Consider the following 27,378-nt stretch of genomic DNA (forward strand, 5'->3'; position numbering starts at 1 on the left):
ATTAGTTTAATAAGTTTACTAGTATAATAGCTCTATATTATATTCCTATATAAGTAGCTAGATAGAATATACTATATAATAGATTCTATAGATACTATCCCTAAGTAGTATAGTCTTATCCTTCTATTTATTTTTCTAGGGACTATCCTAGTTATCCTACTAGTACTAGATATCCTACTAATACTAGATACCTATATTAAGGATATAGCATACCCCTACTAAACTAAGCCCCTTATAGTTTTTCTAATTCTAATTATAGCCCTAGAAATACTAATACTAGTAATATATATAGGTGAATCTAAACCTCTTAATAATAAGTATATAAAGATCATAATCCTAGAGATTATAAGGTTAATAAGATCTAGAGAGTATTAGTCTTACCTCTAAGACTAAACTAGTCTAACTAACTAAGATTTCTATATTACTATAATAGATACTAGAATTATAGTTTTTCTTAGAGACCTTATATATACTATAGTAATAAAGATAGTTATAAATATAATATTAATACTAACTTTAATAAATACCCTACTAGTAAAATAGAATTATACCTAGATAAATTCCCTCTAGATTATTATAATAATCAGGAATGTCTAGAATAATAAGCTTAAGAAAATAAATATAAATAAGAATAAGTTAATATATATTTTAAATAACTAATTTAATGCTATATATATAAATAGGAATTTCTATTAAATAATATATTATATACTTATATTATAAGTTATAAGGTAGTAGATATCTTTTATATATATTATAGATTTACTAGTAATTAAAGTAATACTAAAATAGAATATATCTTATAATAGTATAGGTTTTTAATTATAGAAGTATATAATAATTAAAGTATATCTTTATAAAGAAAAATAAGTTATTATAATTTACCTAGATTCTAGATATATAATAATAATTATTAATAAAGATTTTCTCTTATAATATCTACTAGATATATAAATCTAGTAATGCCTAGTACTAATCCTAGTATATAGTATTACTAATAGCTTTATAAGTACTTAGTTTATCTTTATATTATTATTTATCCCTATAAAATAAGGAACTAGATATTACTTAGTCTAGATTTAGATTAAGGTATATCTTACTTAGGGACTTAAAGCTAACTTACTTATTAGAGTAGATATATTAGGTAAATATAGGTTTATAATAAACTTTATAAATTATAAGGTAGTTATAGTTTTCTATAAGAATACTAAAATTTCTTTAACTATCTCTCAAAAATCTAATAGGATGGATCTATAACTAGTATATACTTAATATAAAGTTATTATATTACCTTATATAACTATTTAAGTGCTAGTTAAATAATAAGGTCTTATTAATAACTATAACTATATATTTAATATAGCTTAGTACTTATAAGTTATATTATTCTCCTATATTTAGGATGCCAACTTCTTATATATTATTATAATAAATTAGATAGATTAACTAGTTATACTATAATACTATAAGAGGTTAGGCCTCTTATCTAAGTTTAAAGTAATAAGTATATACTATATAGATACACTATATATATATAACCTAGCAGTAATACTACTAGAGGAGTTAATAAAGATATTATAAGTTAATATAGATAACTTAATAATAACTAAGCTTAATAATAGAATTTACATTTACAGCACCTCTAAAGTTATTAAATAATTATTAGTAATTCTTATAGCTTATCTAATAGTATAGAATAATACTCAGACTATTAATGTTCTAGAAGAGAGATAGATATATATAGAGTTGCATAACTGAACTGCTAAAATTAAATCTGACCCTCACTGAACTCACAGCAGTGAGGGTTTAGTTCTAAGCCTATAGAATCACACTAGTTTTAGTTTCCCTAGGTTAGAACTGATTTGAGTTTGGTTAAAACTGTTAGTTTTAATTTATAAGGTTTTATTAGATTTAACTAACCAACCCTTACTGTTTTAGATAGAAATCACTAAATACTTAGATATCTCTTATAATTTTAATATCACTAGATAGCCCTAGATCTAGGCTATCTAATGATATAAATATTAATTCAGAATACCTAGTGGTTGCTAAGATATAAGAGAATAATTATTTCTATCACAGGTTGGTATGAAAGTAGTGGTGGTTTATATATATATATATATCAACCTTTAATAATTACTATAATCTAAGGATGATTTTAACCACCACCCATTTAGCCCTATAGATATTGAATTGATATTTTAGTTATAGATTATTATGATAATAATTACTATATATTTCATATAAAAATATTAAGTTCTATAGATATAGTAGTAGTATAATAGATAGTATAATTATTTAAAATGTTAAAACAGTAAAAATTCACCAAATAATAGTGGTTTAACTCACCTAAAATTAAACTAAATCTAACTATAGTTAGTTAGTATAGGCCTAGTAGCGGATTTTATGGTGAAACTCAACCTAAATCAGAATAGATCAGGTTTAGTTCTGATTTCTAAGATTTAGACTTAAAATTGCAGTAGTTTGGTTCTAACTAGTTTTAAACTTGCCTGAACTCAGACCAAATGCAACTCTAGATATATATTTACCTTAAAGAGGGATAAGAATAGTAAATTAAAAGAATAGCTAAAGTCTATAATATTAGTCCTAAGCATAAAGTAGTTATAGATAAAACTTTTAATACACTATATTAGCTAGGAAGAATAGGTTTTTTAATAAATATTACCCTATTAGGTACTCTAGTATATATCCTTAATCTAGCTATACTACTATAACCTATACCTCTACTTCTAAAATTTAATAAGCTGCCTTGCCCACCTTTATTAGTATTTATTATTAACTAATTAGTAAGTAGTAAGATAAAAAGTAAAGTAGTAATTAATTTCTAGGGAATTAATATAATAGTTATTCTAGATATCTATTCTATACTATCCTAAGCTAAAATTATTATAGAATATACTAGATATCCTTATATATTAGTTATAGATATAACTATAATATTTACTAATAGCTATTACACCCAGACTTATAGTAGTTTACTAGAGTTATAATATACAGGGGGTAAGAGTATTTCTATATATATTCTATAAGATTTATTAATAGTATACTATATATTTAATAATAAGTTAATTTAATTTTTAAAGATATAAAATCTTTTTTTATAGATTTATATTAATAACTTTATATTACAAAGCAAGACTTTTAAAGATTATATATAATAATTATCTAAATTCCTATCTAAATATACTAAAATATAGATAATACTATTACTATAAAAGATATTTATTACTTTTCTCTTAGTTTAACTGCTAGGCCAGAATATATTATTATTAGGTATAACTATTATAGAAGAAAAACTAAAGGCTATAGTAAGCTTTAAATTCCTTATTATATTATCTAACCTTAATATATATATTAGTTTTATAGGCTAGATATAGAGTTATATCCTATACTACTTATTTATTATCTAACTATTATAGGATTATAAAATATAGTTATTAAGTCAAGGTCCTATAAAGGGTAAAGTATAGAAATATTATATAGAATATATATTACTAGATAATATTACTAATAATAAAAGAGAAAGTTTTGATTCCTTATAAAGCTATCTAAAGAATTAATATATACTAGTATATTAAGATCTAAATTTACTATTATATACTAATATTAACTCCTCTAAGAAATAAGGTCATAGTACTATAATCTTTTATATTAAATTTAATATTCTAAAAGAATTATACTTTAATATAGTATAGGACTAAGTAAAAAGTCTACTACTAGAGATAGTATTACTAATTATATTTCTTAATTATATATTAATAGTATTAGAGAGAAATTACTAGCTAATAAAGCTAGAAGTCTTAGGCCTTATCTAGATTCTCTAGAAAATCTACTATATAGTTAAAGTATATAAAGTAGGGGTATATTTCTATGCTAATTATTCTACTATAGTAGATATTACTTAATAAATAAGCCTATTAATATTATTAATAGATAAGCTTAATCTATACTTAGTTTATATATTATAGTATATCTAGTTATTTCTAAACCTAATACTTTTCTATAAGCCTAGAAAAATATATATTATTCTAGATATACTATCTTATTTACCCTTATTTATAAAAGATAAGCTAAATCTAATTATATTAAATATAGATCTACTAGATATTCTCTTTAGCTATACTTTATATAATAATTATTTACTAGAATAATAATAGCCTATAGTTATTAGAATTATACTATCTAGTAACTTTAAATAGAGAGTTATTACTAGATATCTAACTAATAAATAATAATCTTAGGTTCTATAAGTACTCTAGACTAATTCTAACTTATCTATCTTAGTAATCTTACTATATTATATCTAAGATAACTTACTTTATATAAATAATAGGTTACTTTATATACCTTATATATTACTTAAGGAAATACTATAAATAGCCTATAATAAGAATAGATATCCTAAAGTAAATTAAATAATAGAACTACTATAAGGACTAATTTTTAACTAATAATAATATTAGGTAAAGTAATATATATAATATTACTTAGAGTATTAGAAGAAATAGACCTAATACTATCTACCCTATAGAATACTCTAGCTTATTATCTTACCTACTATCCTATTTTATACTATTATAATTAATATTATTATTACTTTATCTAATCTAAGGACCTTTAACATAGTTATATTAATAATTAATAAGTTTACTAAGTAGATAATAGCTATTCTAGAATACTCTATATAGAAGATATAAAAATAAATAATAGTTTTACTTATAGTATTTAATACTAGTAACTAGAGTATCTTAAAATTTATTATCTCTAATAGAGATCTAAAGTTTATTTCTAAAGTATAGTAAGTATTTACTAAATTATTATATATTTATTAATACTATTCTATAGCTTATTATACTTAAACTAATAGATAAAGTAAATAGATAAATTAGATAATTAAGATTTACCTTTATTATATAATTACTTTACTAGATATAGTCTTTAATTAGCTATTAGTATTACTAGTAATATAGAGAACTTTTAATTTAATAAAAAATATATTAACTAAAGAGACACCTTATTAATTAATATATAAGCTTAACTTACTAATCTTATTAAACCTTATATACCTAGGCCTAATAGAATAGTCTTTCTTATATTATATTATAGCAGCTAAAGCACTATATTTTATAGTACTTATTATAAAATAGTACTATAACTAGAATTACCTACCTATCTCTTTCTATAAAAATAATAAGATCTTATTAAAACTTTATACTAGATATACTACCTAATTAATACTAGGTTATAAGCTAGATAACTAATATACTAGTCCTTTTATTATTCTTAAGAAGATAGGCTTACTTATCTATAAACTAGATTTCCTAAAAGACTAGAAGATATATCTAGTTATATTAATTATATATCTTAAGAAGTATAATAAATTAATAATAAGGACTAATTTAACTATAAACTAAGTAAACTAGGACTAGTCTATATAGAAGGTAATACTAAATAATATTAGTTATATAAAGTAAAAAGAATTATTATAAAGCAGACCCTATCTAATAAAGATAAGAAGAATAAGGGTAAACTAAAGGTTTAGTACCTTATTAGATAGAAAGGCTATAGAAATAATGGAATATATAGATATTAGCTAAGTAGATAATAGATACTAAAGAACTAGTTTAGTAATCTAAGTTATAAAACTAGTAATTATATTTAGTAGTTAGTAGTAATTTACTTATATAATTTACTTTATTTCTTTATATTTACTGCTAGTATTATTTATTTATAATTATTCCTTTATATTTATAGTAGGTATAATTTACTTTATATTACCTCTTTATATTATTTACTACTATTATTAATAATAGGTATTACTTATATCTTTCTCTCTTATAATTCTCTCTCTTACTACTATAACTCTCCTTATATCTTATTTGCTAACTATACCTTATTTATCTAAATTATTTTATTTAGAATTACTAGTATAATCATCTCTAGATAAGATTATTAAGTTACTAGTTAATATCTTCCTAATATATATATATAGTAATTACCTCTAATACTAATATAAAGATTATTACTTAAGCTTAGGCTACTACATCCTACTATAGTAGGTAAAATAATTAAATTACTATTAGATTATCTATAAGAAGACTTATAGTCACTATTAGTACTTAATAAAGAGAAATTAATCTCTAAAGTAGGTAAAATAATAGATTTACTATTAGATTTACTTAATAAAGATATTAAGTAATAATATAATATAAATAAAATACCTAGATATAAATAAATACCTAGACCTCTTAGAAAACCCTTATATAATAGATACTTTATTATTACTATTATCACTATTAATAGATTATATACCTAAGAAAAAGGACCCTGATATCCTAGCTATAGTTAAAAAATAGATAAAGATAGCTTAGTAGATAGTATAAGACTTAGCCTATACTCCTTTCCTATTTATACCTAATAAGTATTATATATTAGATCTTAATCTTATAAAGATTATAACTATCCTATCTATAGTACCTAAGTTTCTTAATATAGATATATTAATACTAGTAATTAGTTTTATTAAGGATTAGCTATATTTATACTCTAAAGAGTTAGATATATTCTAGAAAATTATATATACCCTAGCCTATCTTAAGTATAAGACTACCTCTTCCTTTTTTAAAGTTTATAACTCTACTAGAAAAATAATATCTATTAATAACTATTATCTGCACCTGCTATATAATAAGAAAGTTAAAAGGCTATATATAGTATAAAAGATATTTAAAAATTAGTTAATATATATTAAGAATATATATACTAAGTATAGAGTCTTAATAATAAAATTCTATATTATATATTAAGCCTAGGAAGTCTCTATACTAGAAGAATACTAGATTAAGAAGTCTATTATAACTAAAATTTATAGATAGAAAAAGGAGGAAGATTATAAGAAGGATAATACTAAATATAATATATTCTTCTTTAGAAACCTTAAGATATCTAATAATTATCTAATTTACCTAAGTTAATAGAATAGACTAAGAGGTCTATTACTATCTATATAGATTCCTTAGTATATATTAGATCTTTATATAGCTATTTAGAAAGTTAATAAAGTAATTTAAGAGCTTATTAAACTAAAGATATATTCTATAACTATAACTACTATCTAAGATATAAAGTACTTCTTTTTCTAGCTCTCTAATAATAAAGATAATACTAAAGATATTAATATACTAAGTAACTTAACTAAGTATAAAGATTAGGTAGTAGACTATTATATAGCTTAGAATACTACTAGATTACTAGTAGAAGATAAAGATATACTAGCTAAATATAACTTACTAGATAATATCCTACTTAATAAGAAGAACTAGCTAGTATTACTTAAGGTATTTAGTATTATAGTATTATATATTAATAAAGATATTATAAGTTATTTTTAGGGAAAACCTACTATAGCTTTATAATAAATACTTAAAAGAATAAAGAGTTATAATAAGAATATAATATTTATAGACTTAGCTAGGAAAGTACTTTAATAGATAGAAGATATATACTTTAGCTTTATAGATAATAATTATAATACCTTATTAAGCAGTAGTATAGATAACTAGAGGCTATCTAGCAAAGCTAGAAAGTATATTATAGAACTATTAAAAAACCTAGAATAAGTTACTTATCTTTTAACCTTTTAACAGCTACTAATCTTATCTTTCTACTTATCTTTTAACCTTCTAACTCCTAATATTATTTTTCTAATTACTAGTCTTTTAAGTTATACTATAGCTACTTAGACTATTTTACTATACTATATACTTTTCTTTTTCTCTTTTTTCTTTTATTTATGGGGAATCTATTATATATTAATAATTATATAGCTATATAAGTACTTACTTTAGTCTTAGGCTATAGTACTTAGAGAATCTATCTTCCTTGACATACAACCCCATGCACCAACTGTGCATACTAAAAGTACTAGAGTAATCTAAGTAAATATTTAAAGGAAGAGATTCTAAGCAGTAATATAGTTATAATAGAGATATTACTAAATTAGGAAATTAGTAAGGAATTATATATACTAGATAGTTTATTTACCAGAGGTCTGTCTGGGGTGGTGTCTTAGAGGTTCTGCCTTAGGTTAGATAGCCTCTTGCCATCTCTCTCACTTCTAGATAGCCACAAATCTTAGCAGCTTCATCTTCCAGTTTCTTCATGATCTTTTAATATAATTTAATGACAAAGACTTAAGAGAGGCTAAGAGAGTTAGGAGTAGTAGATATAGCTTCTATACTATCCTTTAGCTAGGTATAACCTTAATACTTATATATAGCCTAGAGATACTTAATTATTTAGTTATATAACTAGCTTATTCTACTTTAGATATTCTTATTTAGATAGCTATTATAAATAATTCTTAAGATTAAATATAATCTACTTTAAAATTATTATTACTAGTAGTAGACTAGGTTTAAGGGGTCTCTATACTTAGAGATATAAGTTTAATATTATTTATTTTAATAATAAAAAAGGATAGTTAATTTAGAGTTATAATTTCTAACTTATACTTATTAATATTACTTTAAATCTATTAAAATAAATTTAATAATCTAAATTTATCTCTTCCTCTAAGATTATATTTATACTATTAAATATATCTTTATTATTTTCTAGAAGACTTAAGGTAGTTAATAATATCTATTATTATAATATTATATTAGGGAAGAGTTAAAAGATATATTATAATAAATCTTTAGTATCTTTAGTATCTAGATTAATATAAGGAGGTTAGAATAATTAATCTAATATATATCTACTAGTTTAAGAATAATAAGGATAAAATATTATTATTAATATTATATTATTAGTAATATTCTTAGTAGTATTATAACTATATATTATAGCTATACTATAATCTAGATTAAATTATCTAATAGATCTTTTAGACCTTATTAGTATTAGGTAATAAGTAATTACTTAAGTTACTTAACCTAGATATACTACTAGATAGGATAATATTTATTATAATAGGAGTAGAGCCTTTAAATTATATAAGGATAGGGGGTAGGCCTGTAGCCACCCTATATATATTATATCTATATTAAAGGGTTCTAGCCCCCTTTTATAACTCTACCTAAGCTATAAAGGAGTATAATAATCTAAATAATTATATATATAATAATAATAGTTACTAGATATTAATATAGGCTTATAGATTATACTAAACCTCTAGTATAGCTATTAATATTATAATATTATATATATCTCTATTACTTTCTAGAAGACTTAAGGTAGTTAATAATATTTATTATTAATATATTATATTAGAGAAGAGTTAAAAGATATATTATAATAAAATCTTAACTATCTTTAGTATATAGATTAATCTAAGGAGGTTAAAGTAGTTAATCTAATATATATCTACTAGCTTAAGAATAAAAGAGGTAAAATATTAGTAGTATTCTTAGTATTATTATAACTATATATTATAGTTATACTATAATCTAGATTAAATCCTTAATAACCCTTTTAAATCTTCTTAGTATTAGGTATTAATAATTACTTAATTGTCTAGAATTATTATAATTGGAATAGAGCCTTTAAATTATATAAGGGTAGGGGTAGGCCTACAGCTACCCTATATCTATATTAATATTAAAGGATTCTAGTCGCCCTTTTATAATTCTAAATTTCTACCTAGGCTATGAAGGAGCATACTAATCTAAATAATTATATATACTAAATATGATCACTAAATATTACTATATGCTTATAGATTGTACTGAACCTCTGGCATAACCATTAATATCATATTAAGTTATCAACTCCTGTAGCTGATCCCACAATAAGTCCATGGGACCATGACAGAGTCACAGTCTCACAGAAGCTACCTGCTACCAGCTACCTTACCTAGGGCCTGGCATAAATATGACTCTACTACTCTAGTACAAAAGCCCTTTCTTACTATACCTTAACCTGCCTGAGGCTGCCCCAGTCCCTCCTATTTATTTTATGCTTTTAGCCAAATATCAACACTAACAGGTGTGTAATAAAAATAAGTAGGGAATGTGAGTTATGATGTTATTTTGATTAGTTAATAAACTACATCATGTATCATATCACTTTTACTAGGTGGAGAGGTGGTCAAATAAGTATTAAGTAGTATCACATGACTGTCTCATGATATATGTGAGCTTACTACTAGTCAAACCCTGACTGGCAACATATATTGAATAGCTTCTGATTTTTGGTGCAGTGAACTCAATGGCCTGCTAGGCTACTACAGCTCCAAAGGCACATAACCTATTAGTCATACTATAGTAGGTAAGGCGTTGGTTGTGGTCCTATGGATAGAAACCATAATCTATATCTTACTCTATAAGGTACTCTACAGCTGACAGGAGTCACAGTACCTATGGTATGTATACTTGGGGCAATCCCATCCTTTATCCAGCCAATTATGATGAAGTATGGCATCAATGTCCCACATACTGTCGTCATGTGGCATGGGTCATTGATCATTCCACCCCACCAGTCTAGTCATAGGAACTGTTCTGGTTCCTGTTGATGCCTAAAATCTTTAATAATTCCCTTCATAACAACAGTAGAGGTATTTTAAATTTTTACACTTTTAGGTTGATAATTCATCTCTTCCCTATATCCATACATTTGGTATTCTTACATCTTTCCCCCCAAAACCTGCCTATTAGATGTCAGCATACACTACCTTAAGAGTAACACCTGACTGGATCACTGCACACGCCCCCCGCATTCATATTTATTACTGCCCTGTGATGACACTATCTAGTATCTACTGACAAGCTAAATCTAAGCCATCACCGCACTGACTCATTGTCAGATCTACTCTTAAAGTCCATTTTGGAATCCTAAAGACTACCAGTCATTTGTCAATAACACTCATCACAACCCCCGTCCCCCTCTTCCAGCATCAAGCCATCAGATTCCCAGTCTTATTTGATAAGGGAGAACAGACTCTCAAGTACCCAGTGGCTGGGAGTTTTATTGCTCTCTGAGTCATATCTGCCCATTGCCACCCTAGACAAAGGAAGCAGCCCTGACAAATCACCTTTCACGTGTGTTTTGCCAACATTAGGTTGACAGTCACCTTTCCATTGACTTCTACTAACACTCTCGCATCAGCCTTCATACATCAATTGCCTTCAAGGCATTATATTTCCAACAAACCCAAATCACATCTAATATCACTATTCTTCATTTCCCATTCCAACCAGCTCATTTTTTGCCCTCTGAGTCCCATCTCTATCAATAGAATGAACCCATATACACCCCCAACGCTGTTGGACCAAAATCATAAACTCGCCATGAGTCGCCTACCGTCTGTTTCCAGTCTCATGTCACCTCCTGAATCCAAACCATTTGAGAATTTCAATACCTCATTGTCACCTTACTCAACATCACAGGATTATTGCTCGTTTGTCCATGGCATGAAACTTCCTCCCATTTCTGGCGAACGGAAGCGAACACAGTCAGAAATGGATTTACCATCGCCGCCCGTCACTCCGTACACTGGAAATAAAAAAAGAAAATCGGATGTCTCAGAGGAAATCGAGCGAGATGCCGTGCTCGGTTCCACAAGAGATCCTGTTCTATTCCCTCATCACGATTCTTTGACAGATGTTGCCACTGATGAGCCCTTGTTTGGGCAGATTCTTCCCGCCCCAGCAGAGGTTCTAATGGAACAACATATCGATTCTCACATGGCAAGATTTGATAACAAAGTGAATAAGCCAACACGTGATGAGTATCTCCTAGCGCTCTCCTGTGTGCCAGTCGTTTCCGCCCAGTATAATCGGAATCCTGCTGCCTGGGCCAAGGAAGAACGCGAGACACTTGAGCGTCAACTGTTCATGATGAATCGTCGCCGACCTAAAGTTTTAGATGCAAAATTAAAGAAGATTGCGCCCGCACCGAGCAAGCGGGCGGTTGCCACACAGCCTCGCGCACAGCGAACACCGCGGGTCAAGCGTTCCCCCAAATCTACGCCGCATCAGAAGGCGCATGAATCCTTTGACTTACCTGCTCAGACGAGTCCTAGGCCTCCCAGAGGCGTAGGAACAAATCGGGATGACACAGATTATACTTCCATCAAAGATTTCTCACCCTCACCAGAAACACTTGGCGGCAATGCGAAGGCATTGAAGGCAGACTGGAAAGGACAGATGTTAGATCTTAGCGAGGATCCAGACCGGCACCTTTTGAGCCCGGCTGAGCTCAGCCTTGCCTCCACCTTGAGGCTCTCATGCGCAACATACTTATGCAGCAAACGCCGCATCTTCGAGGCTCGTGTAAGAGCTTTAAGGATTGGCAAAGAGTTCCGCAAAACAGATGCCCAGCAAGCTTGCAAGATTGATGTCAACAAAGCGAGCAAGTTGTGGACCGCTTATGATCGTGTCGGCTGGTTCGATTCGGAACACTTTCAACAGTATTTAGAGTGACCTTAGCAATTGGTGAATTTTTATTGGTCGATAATACTTATACCTTGCTATGTTGCGATTAGTGTTATTTTGGCTTTATTCTGTGGGAGTTGGACTTGGACCAGGTTACTTAATAGCGAATCGATGATTATAGCCCCTGCTGCACTTTGGAATGGGCCAAGTTTTCCCCCTTCCAGACCTCTTCTGCACCTTGGGACTCTTTGTTTTATGAGAGCTGCACGGCTGGACTGTGCCCTTATCAGTTATAAGTTCAGATAGAAAGACTGCATACGTCATTTGCTGGTTCCTTTTTTACTTATTCACCCGACTAATTCGTAAACTTTGGTACAACTTGGTCAGGCGGTCTCTTTCGGCAGTCCCGGCATGCTTGATTTCAACAGGAGGCTGTTATTATGACTGTCAACCTACGGTCGTAGCCTAAAGGCTGCCAGCATGTCTCGTAACATTATCTGTTTATAAGGTAGGCTTATACAGATTGTATCCAAGGCTTTCTATCAATACATTAGCTTTAGTACTCAGCTATACCCAGCGCAGGTTCCCAGAGTTAGCCTGCAATGGTGTCCTTGATTAATGCAGAAAGCACTGACAAGTCACAGATCACTCTATACAATATTAATCGACAATTTCCCTATAAAGTCCTAAATGGACACAGGTGGAGATTTATACCGTCCTTTATCAACCTGGTTAGACTACCTAGTGTAACAGGTTCCAACAATAATAACAGGGTCCTTTGGAGCCTATGAGCTGCCCCTGAGGTTAATACATAAAAACCAAGGCAAAGATTTGAAATAACCTTAAGTAGTTGCTAATTAAGGTAGTCGTCCAGTGGTACGTAAGTCGGATGCCAGTGAATCTGGACTCTGGACTTCTGGAGTAGAAACTGAAGACACTAAGGCATGATTCGAGTCAACGGAAAGTATCGTAATATATGATTCGAGGACGCCACCCGAATGGCCCTTAACTCCTTATTAGTACTACTTTCTTATCTAACCATCCACTGGACAACTCTTAATGGTTTAGACAGATCAGAACCTCTTCATATTCAATCCCCGTTGAAATTCATTTAGAAATTCATCAGATCGATATGTCTAATGTGGAAACCCCTCAAACAGGGTCTCTCAAAGATCAAGCTCGTGGGGGGCAGACTGACAGCGATAAGAAGTCGAAGACTAGGAGACCTGCTAGTAAGAGCCCTCTCAGTCTCTAAGAAATCTCCGTGGATACCTCTTTTCCTCAATACTTACAGCCCAATAACAGACACTGCTTTCAGACAACAGCGCCTAAAAGCCTGGCAGTAAGATCTAAGTCTAACTATATTCTTGGTTATACCTAATTTGCTAACACGTCGACACCATAGACCAATTCTCACGCCGCGGAGCGTTCTGCCCATCTTCTTTGTATTCGGCATCATATTTGCACCGATCGGTGGCCTTCTCCTATGGGCTAGCTCCCAAGTATGTATTGTCGATTCAAAATTTCATGCGTATTGCATCTGACATAGCACAATGATAAGGTCCAAGAGATATCTATAGATTACTCAGAATGCGCGGAAAAGGCCCCTTCTTACCCAGTCTCAATTGCAGACCGAGTTAAGTCGTCGTTCAAGTCATCGACTGGACAGTCTACCCCGACATGGGAGCGTCGTATAGAGAACGGGACTACCATTTGTCGGCTGAGTTTCGAAGTACCGGACGATTTAGGGCCTCCCGTCTTTCTGTACTATCGTCTTACCAACTTTTACCAGAACCATCGGCGATACGTGAAGTCATTGGATATAGATCAGTTGAAAGGCAAAGCTGTTGACAATAAGACCATCGATGGTGGCTCATGTGATCCTCTTAAACTCGACCCTACTGGAAAGGCTTATTACCCGTGCGGACTCATTGCGAACTCACAATTCAATGACACAATACACAGCCCTGAACTCCTCAGTGACTTGAACCCGACGGTGTACTCCATGACTAACAAGGGCATCGCCTGGGATAGTGATAAGGAACTTATTAAAACCACACAATACAAGCCATGGGAAGTTGTGCCACCACCGAATTGGCACGACCGTTACCCAAATGGGTATATTGACGGTATCCCCGACCTTCATGAAGATGAAGACTTCATGGTTTGGATGAGGACCGCTGCGCTACCGGCTTTCAGCAAACTGTCCCGCAGAAATGACAACGTGTCTATGAAAGCTGGCTCTTATCGCCTGGATATTGAAGATCGTTCGTTCGCACTATGCCATTCACCTTACCACTGGCTAATTGGGCTCTAGGGTTTCCGGTTACTGAGTATGGTGGCACGAAGTCAATTCTCATCTCCACCAGGACTGTCATTGGGGGACAGAATCCTTTCATGGGTATAGCTTATGTCGTCGTTGGCGGTATTTGCGTCCTTCTTGGGGCACTGTTTACCCTTGCCCATTTAGTACGACCAAGGTATGTATTATTGATCCTCTGCTCGACAACTAGTAAAGCTTACTGTGGTTAGGAAACTCGGCGATCACACTTACTTGACCTGGAATAATGAACAGGAAAGTACAGTCACTGCTACGGGCAGGAATGACAGATTTGGACCGCATGCCCATTGATACAGGCTCAACCAGTAAATTGCCTTGTTCCGTGCGGTATGATATTGACTGGGTAGTCTCTCTCTCACAGTCTCTGTCTCTCTTTTTCATTCATTTTTTTTTTTTTGGCGCGCTCTGTCATTGGTTTTTTCAAGGTGTTCACATGGTTATGGGGCCGAATCTCACTGCCATTGCTCTAAGCATTACAGTATGTGCTAATCTTCTTTTGCCAAGATGTTGATTCTGAGACTGTTTCCTGAATAGGCATGATTCCTCTATTGGTGAATATAACGAATTTCAGAATGTGCACCCTTCAGACTGGAATTTCTCCACTTGTCCCTTGTCAGGCACTTCCCTGTCAGAGACGACATTCCGGTCTTCGGGTAATCAACACCAAACATTCCAGTTTCCAATAGCAACAAGATGTATTTTATAAATTCCAGGCGGCCTTCAGAGATTGAAGCCAAGATGCTCTGCGACAAGCTTCCTCAACATGATGTTGCCTTCCATTTCCTGCGTTTATATCTTGCTTGTTATAAGTCTCCTGTCGAACCGCCGAACTCTATGTCGTGCGACTGCTTTACAGGGCCGTTCTCTTTGTGCCACTGGTGGTCCAGATGCAGCATTCAGGGCTGAACATGAGAGACTAGGCGCGTTCGAATCGAAACCTAGTAGCGTATCTCACGATATGCGAAGAACCTTGGAGCCCATTGAGATAGAGACGTGGTTTCATATTGTGAGTGGCGAAACCGATGCAGATTTAGTAACGGACGAGATGGTCATACTGCAGGTCAGTTCATCACATTTCTCGGAGACGGCTGCGTTGTGGTTACTCTTCAGCTAGTTGACAATCTCGAAGTTACATTATTTGCAAAAAGCCTATGAAAACGCTTCAATATCTTATCGGTTAAAGGGCGTCACCCGTCATATTAATAAAACTTGGGCGCGCAATGGGGATGACTCCGCCATGAAGAAAGCACTTCGCAAGGGAGGTTACAGCACGTTAAATGTCTACTTTCAGACCAACCTACAGCCGCCCTCCACAGACTTTGCGAGATGGACCTCTGAAGGTGACAATCGCCACGCATATAACTCAGACCTTCCCCCCCCTAGCGTCCTTGGTTTCTGCACTCTTCCGGATCCAAGCATTAACGCCAGCAGCCCTCGAGCCAGTTACTCCAAAGATGGCTGCAATGTGCTGGCTAAGACTATGCCTGGTGGCCCCATAACTCATTACAATCGGGGTGGTACTGCAATACACGAAATTGGTCACTGGAACGGTCTCTTACATACTTTTGAAGGAGAGTCGTGTTCGAAAGACGATGCTGGTGATTACATTGCAGACACACCCCAGCAGTCGGTGCCCACTGATGGGTGCCCTTCTCAGAAGGATTCATGCCCGGATAGCCCTGGCTTGGACGACATACATAATTTTATGGACTATTCATCTGATGACTGTTATGCTTCCTTTACATCTAATCAGCTGAAGAGAATGCGAGACATGTGGTTCTCCATGAGAAAAGGAAAATAACATCTAGCCTGGGACAAATTCTGATTATCTATTTTTCAGTACTCAATAGTGTTCGTAAATAGACCTTGGAAAGACATCACTCTCCGACCACCATGGGATATCTTACTGCGTTACTTTTCCATGTCATCGCCCTTTCGACTAGGGAATCTCGCATGATCATTCACATTTGCTGTCTAAGCCCATGGTTACCCAGCACAAGATGCAACTAGAGCTAGTTGAGCATGAGATTAGCCATTATTCATCTACCCAGATAAACTGTCAAAGCGAAGCCGATAGCCCTATCCGCAAGGTTCTATTGAGCAGATACATGACCATTATCATCGAAGATAATCTATATGAAAGAGTAGTCGATGAAAGGCCGATCGATGAAACTGAAAGAGTATTGGACGAGAAATCGCATAAACCACGCTACCGTTTTCGCTTCTTGCCATGTTCTTCGTCATCCAAGCCGCCTTCCCTATCCTTCTTCTTAGCTTTCCTTTCGAGCTCATCCCAATCTTCACCACTCTCTTCTTCTGCGCTGAAATCACTTGCCTCCGCGCTAGCATCGTCGTCAAATTCGCTATCGTCCTCAGAACTCTCATCTGCCGCCGCCAATTCCGACTCGGAGAGCTCAAATGCAGACTCCTCCTCCTCTTCCGATCCGTCTTCCGAATCAGACTCTGCGGCTAAGAAGGACCAACCTCCATCCGCAAAGAAACCGTAAGGATCACTCACAACCGTTTTCATGATGGTTGTCCAGTTGAGGTTCAGAGGGCCCTCGGTGAAAGCAATATCGACGGAATCCAGCCAATCTTTCACGCCTTCCAAGGACTCCACCGGGATCGTGTTTATATGAACAGGGGCCCTGTGAAAGTCCTTGAATACGAAGACTAGGTCAAAGTTTTTGAGACCAAACTGCAAATCCATCAGCAAAGCAACAATATTAATCATAACACTAGTAGAACCTTACCTGCACTCTCTCGAGGTGGGCAATTTCGATCTCATTCAGGGTGATGACTAGGAAGGGGGGTTCCGTCAATTGCACGAGGGCGTCAGTGGTCGGTTGTATCAGAACATTGGAGCGGTTGGGGACGCCAGTGAAACCAATCTCTCGAAATGGTATGTCAACATCAACGCCCTCGTCTTTCCCGGCATCAGCTATCTTTTCAGCGAAGGCCTTAAATTCTCTGTCCAATGCTGCTCTGCGTCGCCTTTCCTCTTGTTCAGCTTCGAATTCCTCTTCATCTCCATAGCGATGTTTGCGTCTGCGATTGCCAGTCTCGTCGAATTGCATCTCGGTGGCCTCCCGGTAGAATTGGACATCTCTCGTTTTCCTCTTCCCAATCATGATAGGCGTTTTGAGATGGACGTGAATGAGGACAATCAACTCGTGAGCACACGGTTGGAAGAACAAATGTTTCACATTGCTGAAGAGCACGTCGACGTGTTCATTCCGGAATGGAGACATGTATCGAAGACCGTTCTGATGTATCTCGACCTCACCCGGAACACGCTTCCCATCCAAAGGTGGCCGAAGGTAGACGTCAGGTAACTTTACAGGACGGCGGTCTATGAGTGATTAGCATTGGCAACAGATTTGGGCGGTGCAAGGATGTACTTCGGATCTCGATGAGCTTGTCTTGCTCTACAACGTCTTCCATCTCCTTCTTTTCTTGCTCCCGCCTCAAAGCATTTTTCCTCAATTCAGTGATATCCTGGGCAACCTGAGCCAGCCTCTCGTTGTCCTTAGAACGAAGAGTCAGGTTTCGCAGGAAATGAGCCGACAGATCCTCGAAAGGCTGGTCGTCCTTCCTACCAACTCCCTGGCCGGGGGAAAGGAAGTTGATGCGGAGGTACGCATATTCGCCCTCGTCGCTTTTACTTGCATTCTTGATTGTGTTGATATGGAACGGCACTGGTCGACCCATTATGGGAACTATTACTGTAGATGCTTTTTGGTCAACATATATCGTGAGGTCTCTCACCCTTGTTGGCAATTGATTATCCCTCTTGTACGATTCGAATCGTTTGAATTTTTTCTGCGTAACTCCATTGTCGTCTCCGGTAGTTCCAGCAAATCGATCAAGGCCCTCTTTTGTCTTTTTAGCGGCTAGCTCCTTTTGGTGCTCGCGGCGACGCGCTTCAGCACCTTCATTTATTTGAGTTGGCCGTTCCGCTCGGAGCTTCGTTCTTGTGATGTTCCTGCTGGCGATAGCACTGGTTTTCGCTTCCTTTTTCTCCTTGATGGGTTTTTGAGGTTCCTCTTCGTCTCCGAAGTAGAATGACACGGAGTCCATGTCAAGACCTGCATCCTTGGTGAACACATGTGGCCCATTTTCTCCCACACGAACGGTGTCTGTGATGACCATAGAGTAAGTTGAACTCTTGCTTCCTTTCAATTCCGAGTCTTCAACGTCTGTCAGTCCCACTGTGATAGAGAGAGTCATGCCGCTTTTCAGTGTTCTGCTGTTTTTCCCATTCAGCACCATGTTAGGGTCTCGAAGCTCAATTCCGATACCAGCACCGACGCTCTTGACGAAGTGGGATTCAAGCTCCGGTTTCTTCGTCCGGATTAAATTGATCGCCTTGTTGTATAGGTCTTTGGCGATTGTGCCGTCGCGCACATCTCTCATAACCGCTTCATGTAAAGCCAGAAGAAAGGCATAGTTTGTCTCTTGAGACTTACTCGGATCCACTAAGTAGGTCCGTGCGATCATTGAACTGTAAGTCTTATACCGTATCCCGAATCCAGCGATAATAATACCCGGTTCGAGATTGCTGTTATCAGACACTGCTGTTAGTCTAAGGTCATACTTTCCCCCGCTTTGAATGACGGGTCCATAGGCCCAGTCAATCTGTTGAGCGTCGAACTCGGCCGGTAGTTTGCCCAGTTTGTTGAAAAATTTAGCGTCATCGATTTTTGCATCGACCCGCGCGGAAAGAGCCTTATGAGTCATCTGCTTTTCTTCGTCGAGAAGGCGTGACATTTCCTCCACGAAGTATTCAGACATCAAGCCACTGCAAGCTCGTGAAGCGTTTCTTATGGACACCTGTACAGTATTAGTTAATTGCCCTTCCCAATTCCCCAAACAGTAGGCTCCTTTTCAACGCACCAACTCGTCGGTATCTTTCACTGCAAATGCAGCCGACAGAGCCGGCGAAATGTCAACTTCCTCTATTTCGCCAGATAATGTCGTAAAAGTGCGCTTCCAGTCTTCCGCGAAGGGACCTGCAGTTGTGTCCTTCGGTAAAACACCGACTTTATTCTTCATACGGACAAAGAAATTAGTTCCAAGTAACAACACAACAGCAATTTCACTTGATAGAGCACTTACACCAGCGCTTCTGATGACTTCAATACATTTCTCGAAAGATTTCAATTTCCCTTCAGGATCCTTTGTTGTAACCAGTATTTCAACTGGGATCTTGCCACCCCTCAACGGCTCAAGATGCTTGGCTGAGTGGACATCCTCTATTCAGCAAAAAGCCCCTGTACTTCGGACGTAAAGATTTACCTTTCTTCGCAGTTGTCACAACATAAACAGCTTCCAAAGTAAAGACGAGAAGCGTGGCTGGAAACTCATAACCCAGCAACCAGAACTAACAGTCAACCGACAATTATGTTAGCGTCGCAAAGGAAGCATCAAATGTAGCAGCAGGGATTGAACATACATGCATAGCGTTATTCTTTTGAAAAGTATTCGCCTCGTCAGTCTTGCCCATCAAGATGACAATCGAGCCAACACCACCAAAAGTGGGGTGACTTGAGCGTTTGTCCGCTCTCCATGCCGCGTAGAAGCTTGACAACCGATTGAAAAACAAAGTCTTGTCTATCACAATCTCTTCAGCCATGATCTGATGCGTTGAAAGTGAGATTGTCGTGCAGGGCGTGCCTAGCCTGCCTGAAGAACTAGAAGTGCACAAGTCTCGTCAAGCTTCTCTGATCGCCTTAATCTCTGAATTTGGTAACGCGAATAAAATAAACAAAAAAGTTCGAGGATGTGACGGTGCACATGACTATGTAAGGACAGAGAATAGCGAAGTCTGTAGTCGTACTCACGCGAGGCTGGTGCTACGCGTTTTCCCATGTTTGAGCAGTTTGCATCATTTGCATGGTATGCTAACTCTCAAGTGGACTCTTGGTACGGAGAACAAAAGAATAGGTTCCCAATGATATCTAAGTGAACATTTAATATTTATACGGGAGTAGATACGTATTGCCTCTCAGATTCACATCACTATAAGACATACATTTTTTTTCGGTCGTCTTCTATTTATTATCATGCCTACCCACGTACCATACCTTTCCTGATGGTGATCCAACATTGATAATCTCAATGTCTCTCAACTTGCCTTATCCTTCATCTCGATTCTTTTCTCCATATTCTGCTACCTCTCTATAGGTGAGGATTGGGTAAAATATCCGGATACGCAACTGATACTCATCCTCTCCGCAAGCTTTTGTGATCTGAATGCATATACGTCCTGATGGAGAAGGGCGCGCTCAGTCATCCGCATAATGTCATCTGAGGATACCATTTCCCTTGGGGGTCAAGTACGCTTCGATGACAATGTCTATGGCGCAGAATCCAGCAAGTCTACTCGAAGAAACCCTCGGAATGATGCAGCTACTGGCGCTTCGGCGGCTGGTGTTCGTGCAGTCAGTGCGCAGGTGGTTGCTTTCTACTTCAGAGCTCCGGTGAAGGCCTTTTTTCGCACTCGGGTTGAGTATGCACTCCTCCCTCTCGCTACTCAGACTGAGATTTGTTGACACACGTGCAGTTATATGGTCCGTATACCAGTCGAAACACTTACTGGCTTTTCTTCTACGATTTCTTCGGATTCCTATACTCATCGTGCCCGACATGAGCTGATGATTGTTCCACTCGAAATGTTCCCGTTAGGCATTCGCAAGAGCTGTCAACCCTCATTCCGCTGAAAGGCGTTGGTCATTACATACAACGACACCTGGTCTTCTCGTCCATGCCGTTCGTACTTATGGTTGGCGGTTCATCCCCAATCAGCTTTTACCACCTATGTTGGCAAATGCAGGGTGAGTTAAGTCCGCCCTTACTCCCTTCGGTCACTCTGGGCCTGACGTCTGCTGTTAGCATTGGCGCTGTCCTGTATACGTCGTATCTACAGACCCTTGGCATCCTATATGAACCCGTTTCCCGAAGTGTCAAGCGTATATACCCTCCTGCATCTCCTGTTGATACATTTGCAGCTGGCTTTGCCGCTGGTACGGTACAGTCAGTTGTAGCCGCGCCTCTAGATGCTCTCCAGGTTCGATTACGAACGAATGACATGCTCCATGGTCAGTACCGCAGCATGTGGCACTATGGACAGAACAAACTCAAAGAAATTGGTCTTCGCGGCATTTTCGCAGGCTGGAGCCTGTCACTTCTGCGCGACTCATTTGGATACGCCGTTTTCTTCAGTACTTTCGAGTACATAAAGTCGCAAGCATATTATTCTTTCATTACAAGATATTACGGGTCACTTCGCACCCATCAGCTGGACAGTCTGCGAGACCCTCAGTCAAGTGACCGTGGGGTCCCGCTCATCAAACCTCACTATAGCTTAGAGCCATGCTTCCTGATGTTAGCCGGCGTGGCAGCGTCAATTGCGCAGCAGGCCGTACAGCATCCGCTGAGTGCTATCCAGAATATTCATTATTCTCGATTAGAATATCTTGATCATCAGGCTAACCTGATCTCCACGAAAGGGCAGATGATGCAAATCTATTATTCCGCTTATCGAGAAACATTCAAACGCTGCAGGAGGAGAGCATCACGTGCTGGTGGTTGGCGTAAATGGTTATTTAAGGGGTTTGTAGGAAATGCTCTTCGCCAAGTGCCTAGCACTAGTGCTGGGCTTGTGATATTCGAACTTGTGCGTCGCAAATATGCTAATTTGGCTGACGCCATCTACATTCAGAAAGACGGCTACGACATTCTTCTGACTTGAGAGAAAGGTCTGGTCAGTAATTATATCAAATTGCCGCGATGAGCCCTCATTGATTTGTTCTGGTACCAATGTTTAGCGACAGGATATTCGAAGACGCACGTTGATGTTGATTTTCGCGGCTTTTGCATGTCATCTCGCCACGAGTCCGTTTCATGAACTTCTGTGCGAGTGAATGGAGAGGTCGGGGCTTACCTCAGACGCTTGTACTATATTCATGGAGTGGATGTCAGATGACTGTTCACACGGCACTCCTATAAGATTGTGTGGCCTCACGCTGTCCTGACAATATTACCATATTTGACCAGATTATGTGACTTTGCCTCTTGAGATGCTGAGGTAGACTATGCCTGTGATGTCTTTTGCGTAATGGACCCAGTCAAGTAAGTCCTACTGCGTACCTTTTTTATAACATTACGCCAGTACTTTCGCAAGGCAGTATAATGTAGCCAGGCCATCTGTAAATATAGAGGAAGTACACTAGAATACTGACGGGTTGACCTGCTTTCACTGGCAAGGCCTCAGATATTTAACCTCCCATTCATGAACTTGTGGTCGCAGGTGAGACTCTGGTGACGGCACAAGAGAGACCGCGGACCTAATCAGCCTGAATGGACAATTCATATCAATCGTCGAAGGCATCATGAAGAGGTTCTTTCTCTATTCATACTCTGGGTTTCGGAGTCCCAAGTGCATGCCTCTTCTACCTGGAAGTTCTGACAAGGTGTTTTAGAGTAGTACCGTCACTTTTAGTCGCTGAGATGTTTCCTAGGAAGTACTGTGTTGTGTAGAGTAAGGTACCTTGAGAAATGAGGTGAGACCTCCACCATTATTGGCTCACTGCCCATAACAGGATCTACTTAATTGTTGGCCTTGATTCCAGATGCAATGAATAACTAGTGGACTGTTCGGCTGGGCCTCAATAATGGTAGAAGAGGTGTACGGAGTATCTACCTTGTCGATACATTATTCATTATTGGTGCCTCAACAGCCATTTTCAGAACCTTTCTTAGCATGGAGATGGTAGGGGGTATGATACCTATAGTCCCATTTTAAAAGCGGACTCGCAGATATCTTTCTAGACAATTCACGGTTGAAGTATGGTGAATAATTACCGTAGACATTCATCTTAAGGCGGCTTTCTTTTTCGAATGAAGCCATGTAGTTATGGAGTAGTTAAGGCAGTGACTAAGGTACCTTAGGTATGCATTAATATTATTATTGGGTAAATGGCAAATTACGGTGGATACCTTACTGCATATTCTCATCTCCTGGCTGGGCATATTCCGTAAGTACCTAAGGTACCTTAATCTACGCTGACTGTCTACCTGGAGGAGGTACCTTCCTTACTCCATAAGCACATTCCGTCCCGTTCCCGTCCGCAAGTTGCAAACTTCCATGCAATAATGACTAATGACCCATGACCCAGTCATCCAATGAGGTATTCAGGGGCAATGATTGGGCTGCTCCGACCGCCTGAGTAGCCTGAGTAGACTGAGTGTGCTAGGTCTCTTCTCTGGCCTCCACTTTCAGCACCTCTCCCCAACTTTCTGGGGAAAGCAAACGCCTAAGTGTGTATTCCGTGTTTTCAACCCACTGCTATCTATCTTTTTCTTCCGTGCCATTCTCTAATATTTCCATTTGATACCAAAGCGTCAAAAATTTCTCTATCCATTCAATCCGTCGTCTAGGGTCGACAACCCTGCTGTTGCATGTGCTCGGCTAGCTATATTAAGCCAGCCTTCGTCGTTGCCTTATTTGGTTTTTCCGCCTGATCACTTGGCCTTGACTAAACGGGCTCCAACTGTGTCACTTGGCTACTCCGCATCGCTGATCCATTGCAAGCTTCAACCCTTGAGATAGATTCTGACATCCTCGCCCCAAACTCTCCACCGTCTGCTCTCGTGGTCTCGTAGATTCTGCGGATCAATATTCTACCCAAGTTGCTTTGCATCATTCGGCCAGAAAACGTCCAGCTTCCCGCAGCACCAGTCTTCATACCTCTCGGAAAGGTGCCACCGTAATCTACATCTGTCTAGACTACCTTCAGGGAGGGAAAAAAAAGGAATAAAATAAAAAAATTCCAGAGTCTGCATGGAGGAGCCGGAGAGCTTGATATCTCCAGTTCACCTTTGATCACTTCAAACTCTCTCCGAGAACCCACTCTTGAGCGCGGAAGGGCTGTCGCTTTCAGCCCACCACAACCGCCAACATTCCTTCAGCAAAGTCTTCTCCACGCACCTCAAGTACTATACCTCTGCGGTCAATAAGCGCTCATTTGCAATCATCCTCGGGGCACTCTGTCGGAATTGATTCTGCGAGCGAGAAAGGCAGTCGACGTTCCTCATACTCGTCTGGTCACACTGTCGAGTCTACATTCTCTGTTTGGACCGACACAGGTGACCTGGCCGAGCAGCTTGCAGATGTAGAAGAGCCTCTTCAAAACCGACTGCGGAACTCTCTGGATTGCGAAACGGCCAGTCCAGAAGGGTCTCGAGCTGGACTGAAGCGACAAAGGCGCGTGCGCTACATAGCTCAATCGCCCGCTGGTCGGACCGATCTTGAGAAGATATCCATCGACATTCCCTCACCTGCGCCTAGGCGGATTTCCAGGATAGAGCGGTCTTTAGCTATCATCATGTCTCCAAGCAATAGACACACCGCCCAGATACATGGCTTGGTTGGGAAGCCCTTATTGTAAGAAGATCCTACCTTCTGATTCCGGGCTCTGCAGTACTTTCATTGACCTTTATACAGGTACTTTACCAGTGTTTTCGTCTCCTTAGGTGTTTTCCTTTTTGGCTATGATCAGGGTGTTATGTCGGGTATAATCACGTTCGTCCTCCGACTTTGCGGCAAAAGGCCTCCATGCCTTGGAGATGATGGGCATGGCGATTTTGAAACAAATGACTAACGTGAATACAGTGGTTGGCACTTCAAGGATTACTTCAATCAACCATCGCGAGCTGCGATCGGCACAGTCGTCGCCATCCTTGAAGTTGGTGCATTCATTTCTTCCTTACTCATCGGCCGGATTGGCGACTTGATAGGACGGCGGAAGACCATCCTCTACGGCTCTATCGTGTTCTCTATCGGTGGCGCTTTCCAGACTTTCGCAACTGGTCTACCCATGATGATGCTCGGCCGTATCGTTGCAGGTCTAGGCGTCGGAGCATTGTCAACAATAGTACCAGTTTATCAATCAGAGATATCCGTATGCGGAATCACTAGATTTCTTCTCCCCCTTCTTTTTGGCCGATCCGCTGACGCATCAATAGCCGCCTCACAACAGGGGCAAATTAGCGTGTATCGAGTTTACCGGCAATATCTGCGGATACGCGGCTAGTGTGTGGGTGGACTATTTCTGCAGTTACATCGACAGTAACTATGCGTGGCGTTTGCCACTGCTATGCCAATGCATTATGGGTACCCTCCTTGGCTTAGGAAGTCTCATCATATGTGAATCGCCGAGGTGAGTATCTGAAATTGCCAATTCAATCTTCATGCCATGCATATTGCTTATACAGTTTCAGATGGTTGTTAGATAATGATCACGATGAAGAGGGCATGGTGGTCATTGCCAATCTATATGGGCAGGGGGATTTGCACAACGACAAGGCCCGGCAGGAGTATCGAGAAATCAAGATGGACGTCCTTCTGCAACGGCAGGAAGGTGAAAGATCCTACACTGATATGTTTAAGCGTTATCGCAAACGAGTCCTCATTGCAATGTCAGCTCAGGCATTGGCACAGCTGAACGGTATTAATGTGATATCCTATTATGCCCCACTCGTCTTTGAGTCAGCAGGCTGGGCGGGCCGCGCTGCTATTTTGATGACTGGAATTAATGGGCTCTCGTACCTTGCCTCAACAGTTCCCCCATGGTATCTCGTGGACCGCTGGGGAAGGCGCCCGATCTTGCTTTCCGGGGCCGTTGCAATGATTATATCTCTCTCTCTGATATCTTACTTCATCTATATCGATGTTGCAGCAACCCCAACTCTGACCGTTATTTTTGTCATGATTTACAATGCGTGAGTATCTTTGTGCTCCTCTCCCTCGTCTCAAGGGGTAGAACTATAAATAATCTATCCAGTACTAACGCAACTTAGTTCGTTCGGCGCATCCTGGGGTCCTATCCCCTGGCTGTATCCTCCCGAGATCTTGCCCTTGAGCATCCGTGCCAAGGGGGCCAGTCTTAGCACAGCTACGAACTGGGCTTTCAACTGGCTCGTCGGAGAGGTGACTCCTGTCCTTCAGGCAGCGATCAAATGGCGTCTTTACCTCGTCCATGCCTTCTTTTGTGCTTGTAGTTTTGTACTTGGTGAGCCTCACATTGCAGATCCAACAATTCATCATTCACTAATTGGTCCCTTTTAAGTATACTTCCTCTACCCCGAAACGAGCGGTGTACGTCTGGAAGATATGGACGTCCTCTTTGGAGATGCAACGACTGCTGTGCCAACACCCGCGACACAAGCTGAGCGTGGATCGCTTATGAGCGGCGGCTCGCCCGTGCCTTCCCTGGACATCAGACGGCAGTATGGTCAGTTTGGAACGGAAAGCGCCATTCCTGGTTTAGATATTGATCCACCTAACATCAACACCCCTGAGAATTCTAAAGCTGCAGGGCTTAATTCTTTGGATGAAAGCAGCGGACGGCCTGAAGGTATTGGCGGCTGGATTTCAAATATGGTCAGTCGCCACAGAGCACCGGGACCGCAAGCGAAAAATAATCAGTATAGACGTCTGGGACAAGAGGAGGGTGAGAACGATTAGAACGGTCCTTGATTGTATATTCATCTCGTGCTCCTCTTCGTTTCCGAGAATCTGTTGCTTCTACAGTACTAACTCTCTTCTTTTCTATCCTTTGCGCTTTTTGGCGCTATATC

The 27,378-nt window shown here is 37.7% G+C and overlaps 4 protein-coding genes across 4 annotated transcripts; 3 read left to right on the top strand and 1 right to left on the bottom strand.

Annotated features, from left to right (window-relative positions):
- Window positions 1-11,309: 11,309 nt before the first annotated feature.
- ALT_8358 (meiotically up-regulated gene 89 protein) lies at window positions 11,310-15,027 on the top strand (the record flags this gene model as incomplete). Its single annotated transcript, XM_089600409.1, has 5 exons — window positions 11,310-12,430; window positions 13,801-13,897; window positions 13,945-14,662; window positions 14,713-14,875; window positions 14,928-15,027. The coding sequence occupies 5 exons, from the start codon at window positions 11,310-11,312 to the stop codon at window positions 15,025-15,027; spliced, it is 2,199 nt and encodes a 732-aa protein (XP_089455302.1).
- Window positions 15,028-15,499: 472 nt separating this feature from the next.
- On the top strand, window positions 15,500-16,537 carry ALT_8359 (zinc metalloprotease; the record flags this gene model as incomplete). The annotated part of the gene is made up of 2 exons (XM_033561421.1): window positions 15,500-15,796; window positions 15,866-16,537. The coding sequence occupies 2 exons, from the start codon at window positions 15,500-15,502 to the stop codon at window positions 16,535-16,537; spliced, it is 969 nt and encodes a 322-aa protein (XP_033417312.1).
- Window positions 16,538-16,945: 408 nt separating this feature from the next.
- On the bottom strand, window positions 16,946-20,371 carry spt16 (chromatin-remodeling protein SPT16; the record flags this gene model as incomplete). The annotated part of the gene is made up of 8 exons (XM_089600410.1): window positions 16,946-17,434; window positions 17,490-18,088; window positions 18,138-19,157; window positions 19,206-19,569; window positions 19,633-19,785; window positions 19,855-19,976; window positions 20,035-20,119; window positions 20,192-20,371. The coding sequence occupies 8 exons, from the start codon at window positions 20,369-20,371 to the stop codon at window positions 16,946-16,948; spliced, it is 3,012 nt and encodes a 1,003-aa protein (XP_089455303.1).
- Window positions 20,372-21,038: 667 nt separating this feature from the next.
- ALT_8361 (putative MFS monosaccharide transporter) lies at window positions 21,039-27,265 on the top strand (the record flags this gene model as incomplete). The annotated part of the gene is made up of 11 exons (XM_033561418.2): window positions 21,039-21,247; window positions 21,302-21,412; window positions 21,462-21,572; window positions 21,631-21,959; window positions 24,886-25,183; window positions 25,244-25,321; window positions 25,412-25,700; window positions 25,765-25,958; window positions 26,020-26,520; window positions 26,599-26,810; window positions 26,868-27,265. 11 exons carry the CDS (start codon window positions 21,039-21,041, stop codon window positions 27,263-27,265), a joined length of 2,730 nt encoding a protein of 909 aa, XP_033417309.2.
- Between the last annotated feature and the right edge of the window lie 113 nt (window positions 27,266-27,378).

The sequence above is a fragment of the Aspergillus lentulus genome (genome assembly GCF_001445615.1).
Source record: "Aspergillus lentulus DNA, contig: Alt16, strain: IFM 54703, whole genome shotgun sequence".
Taxonomy (NCBI): domain Eukaryota; kingdom Fungi; phylum Ascomycota; class Eurotiomycetes; order Eurotiales; family Aspergillaceae; genus Aspergillus; species Aspergillus lentulus.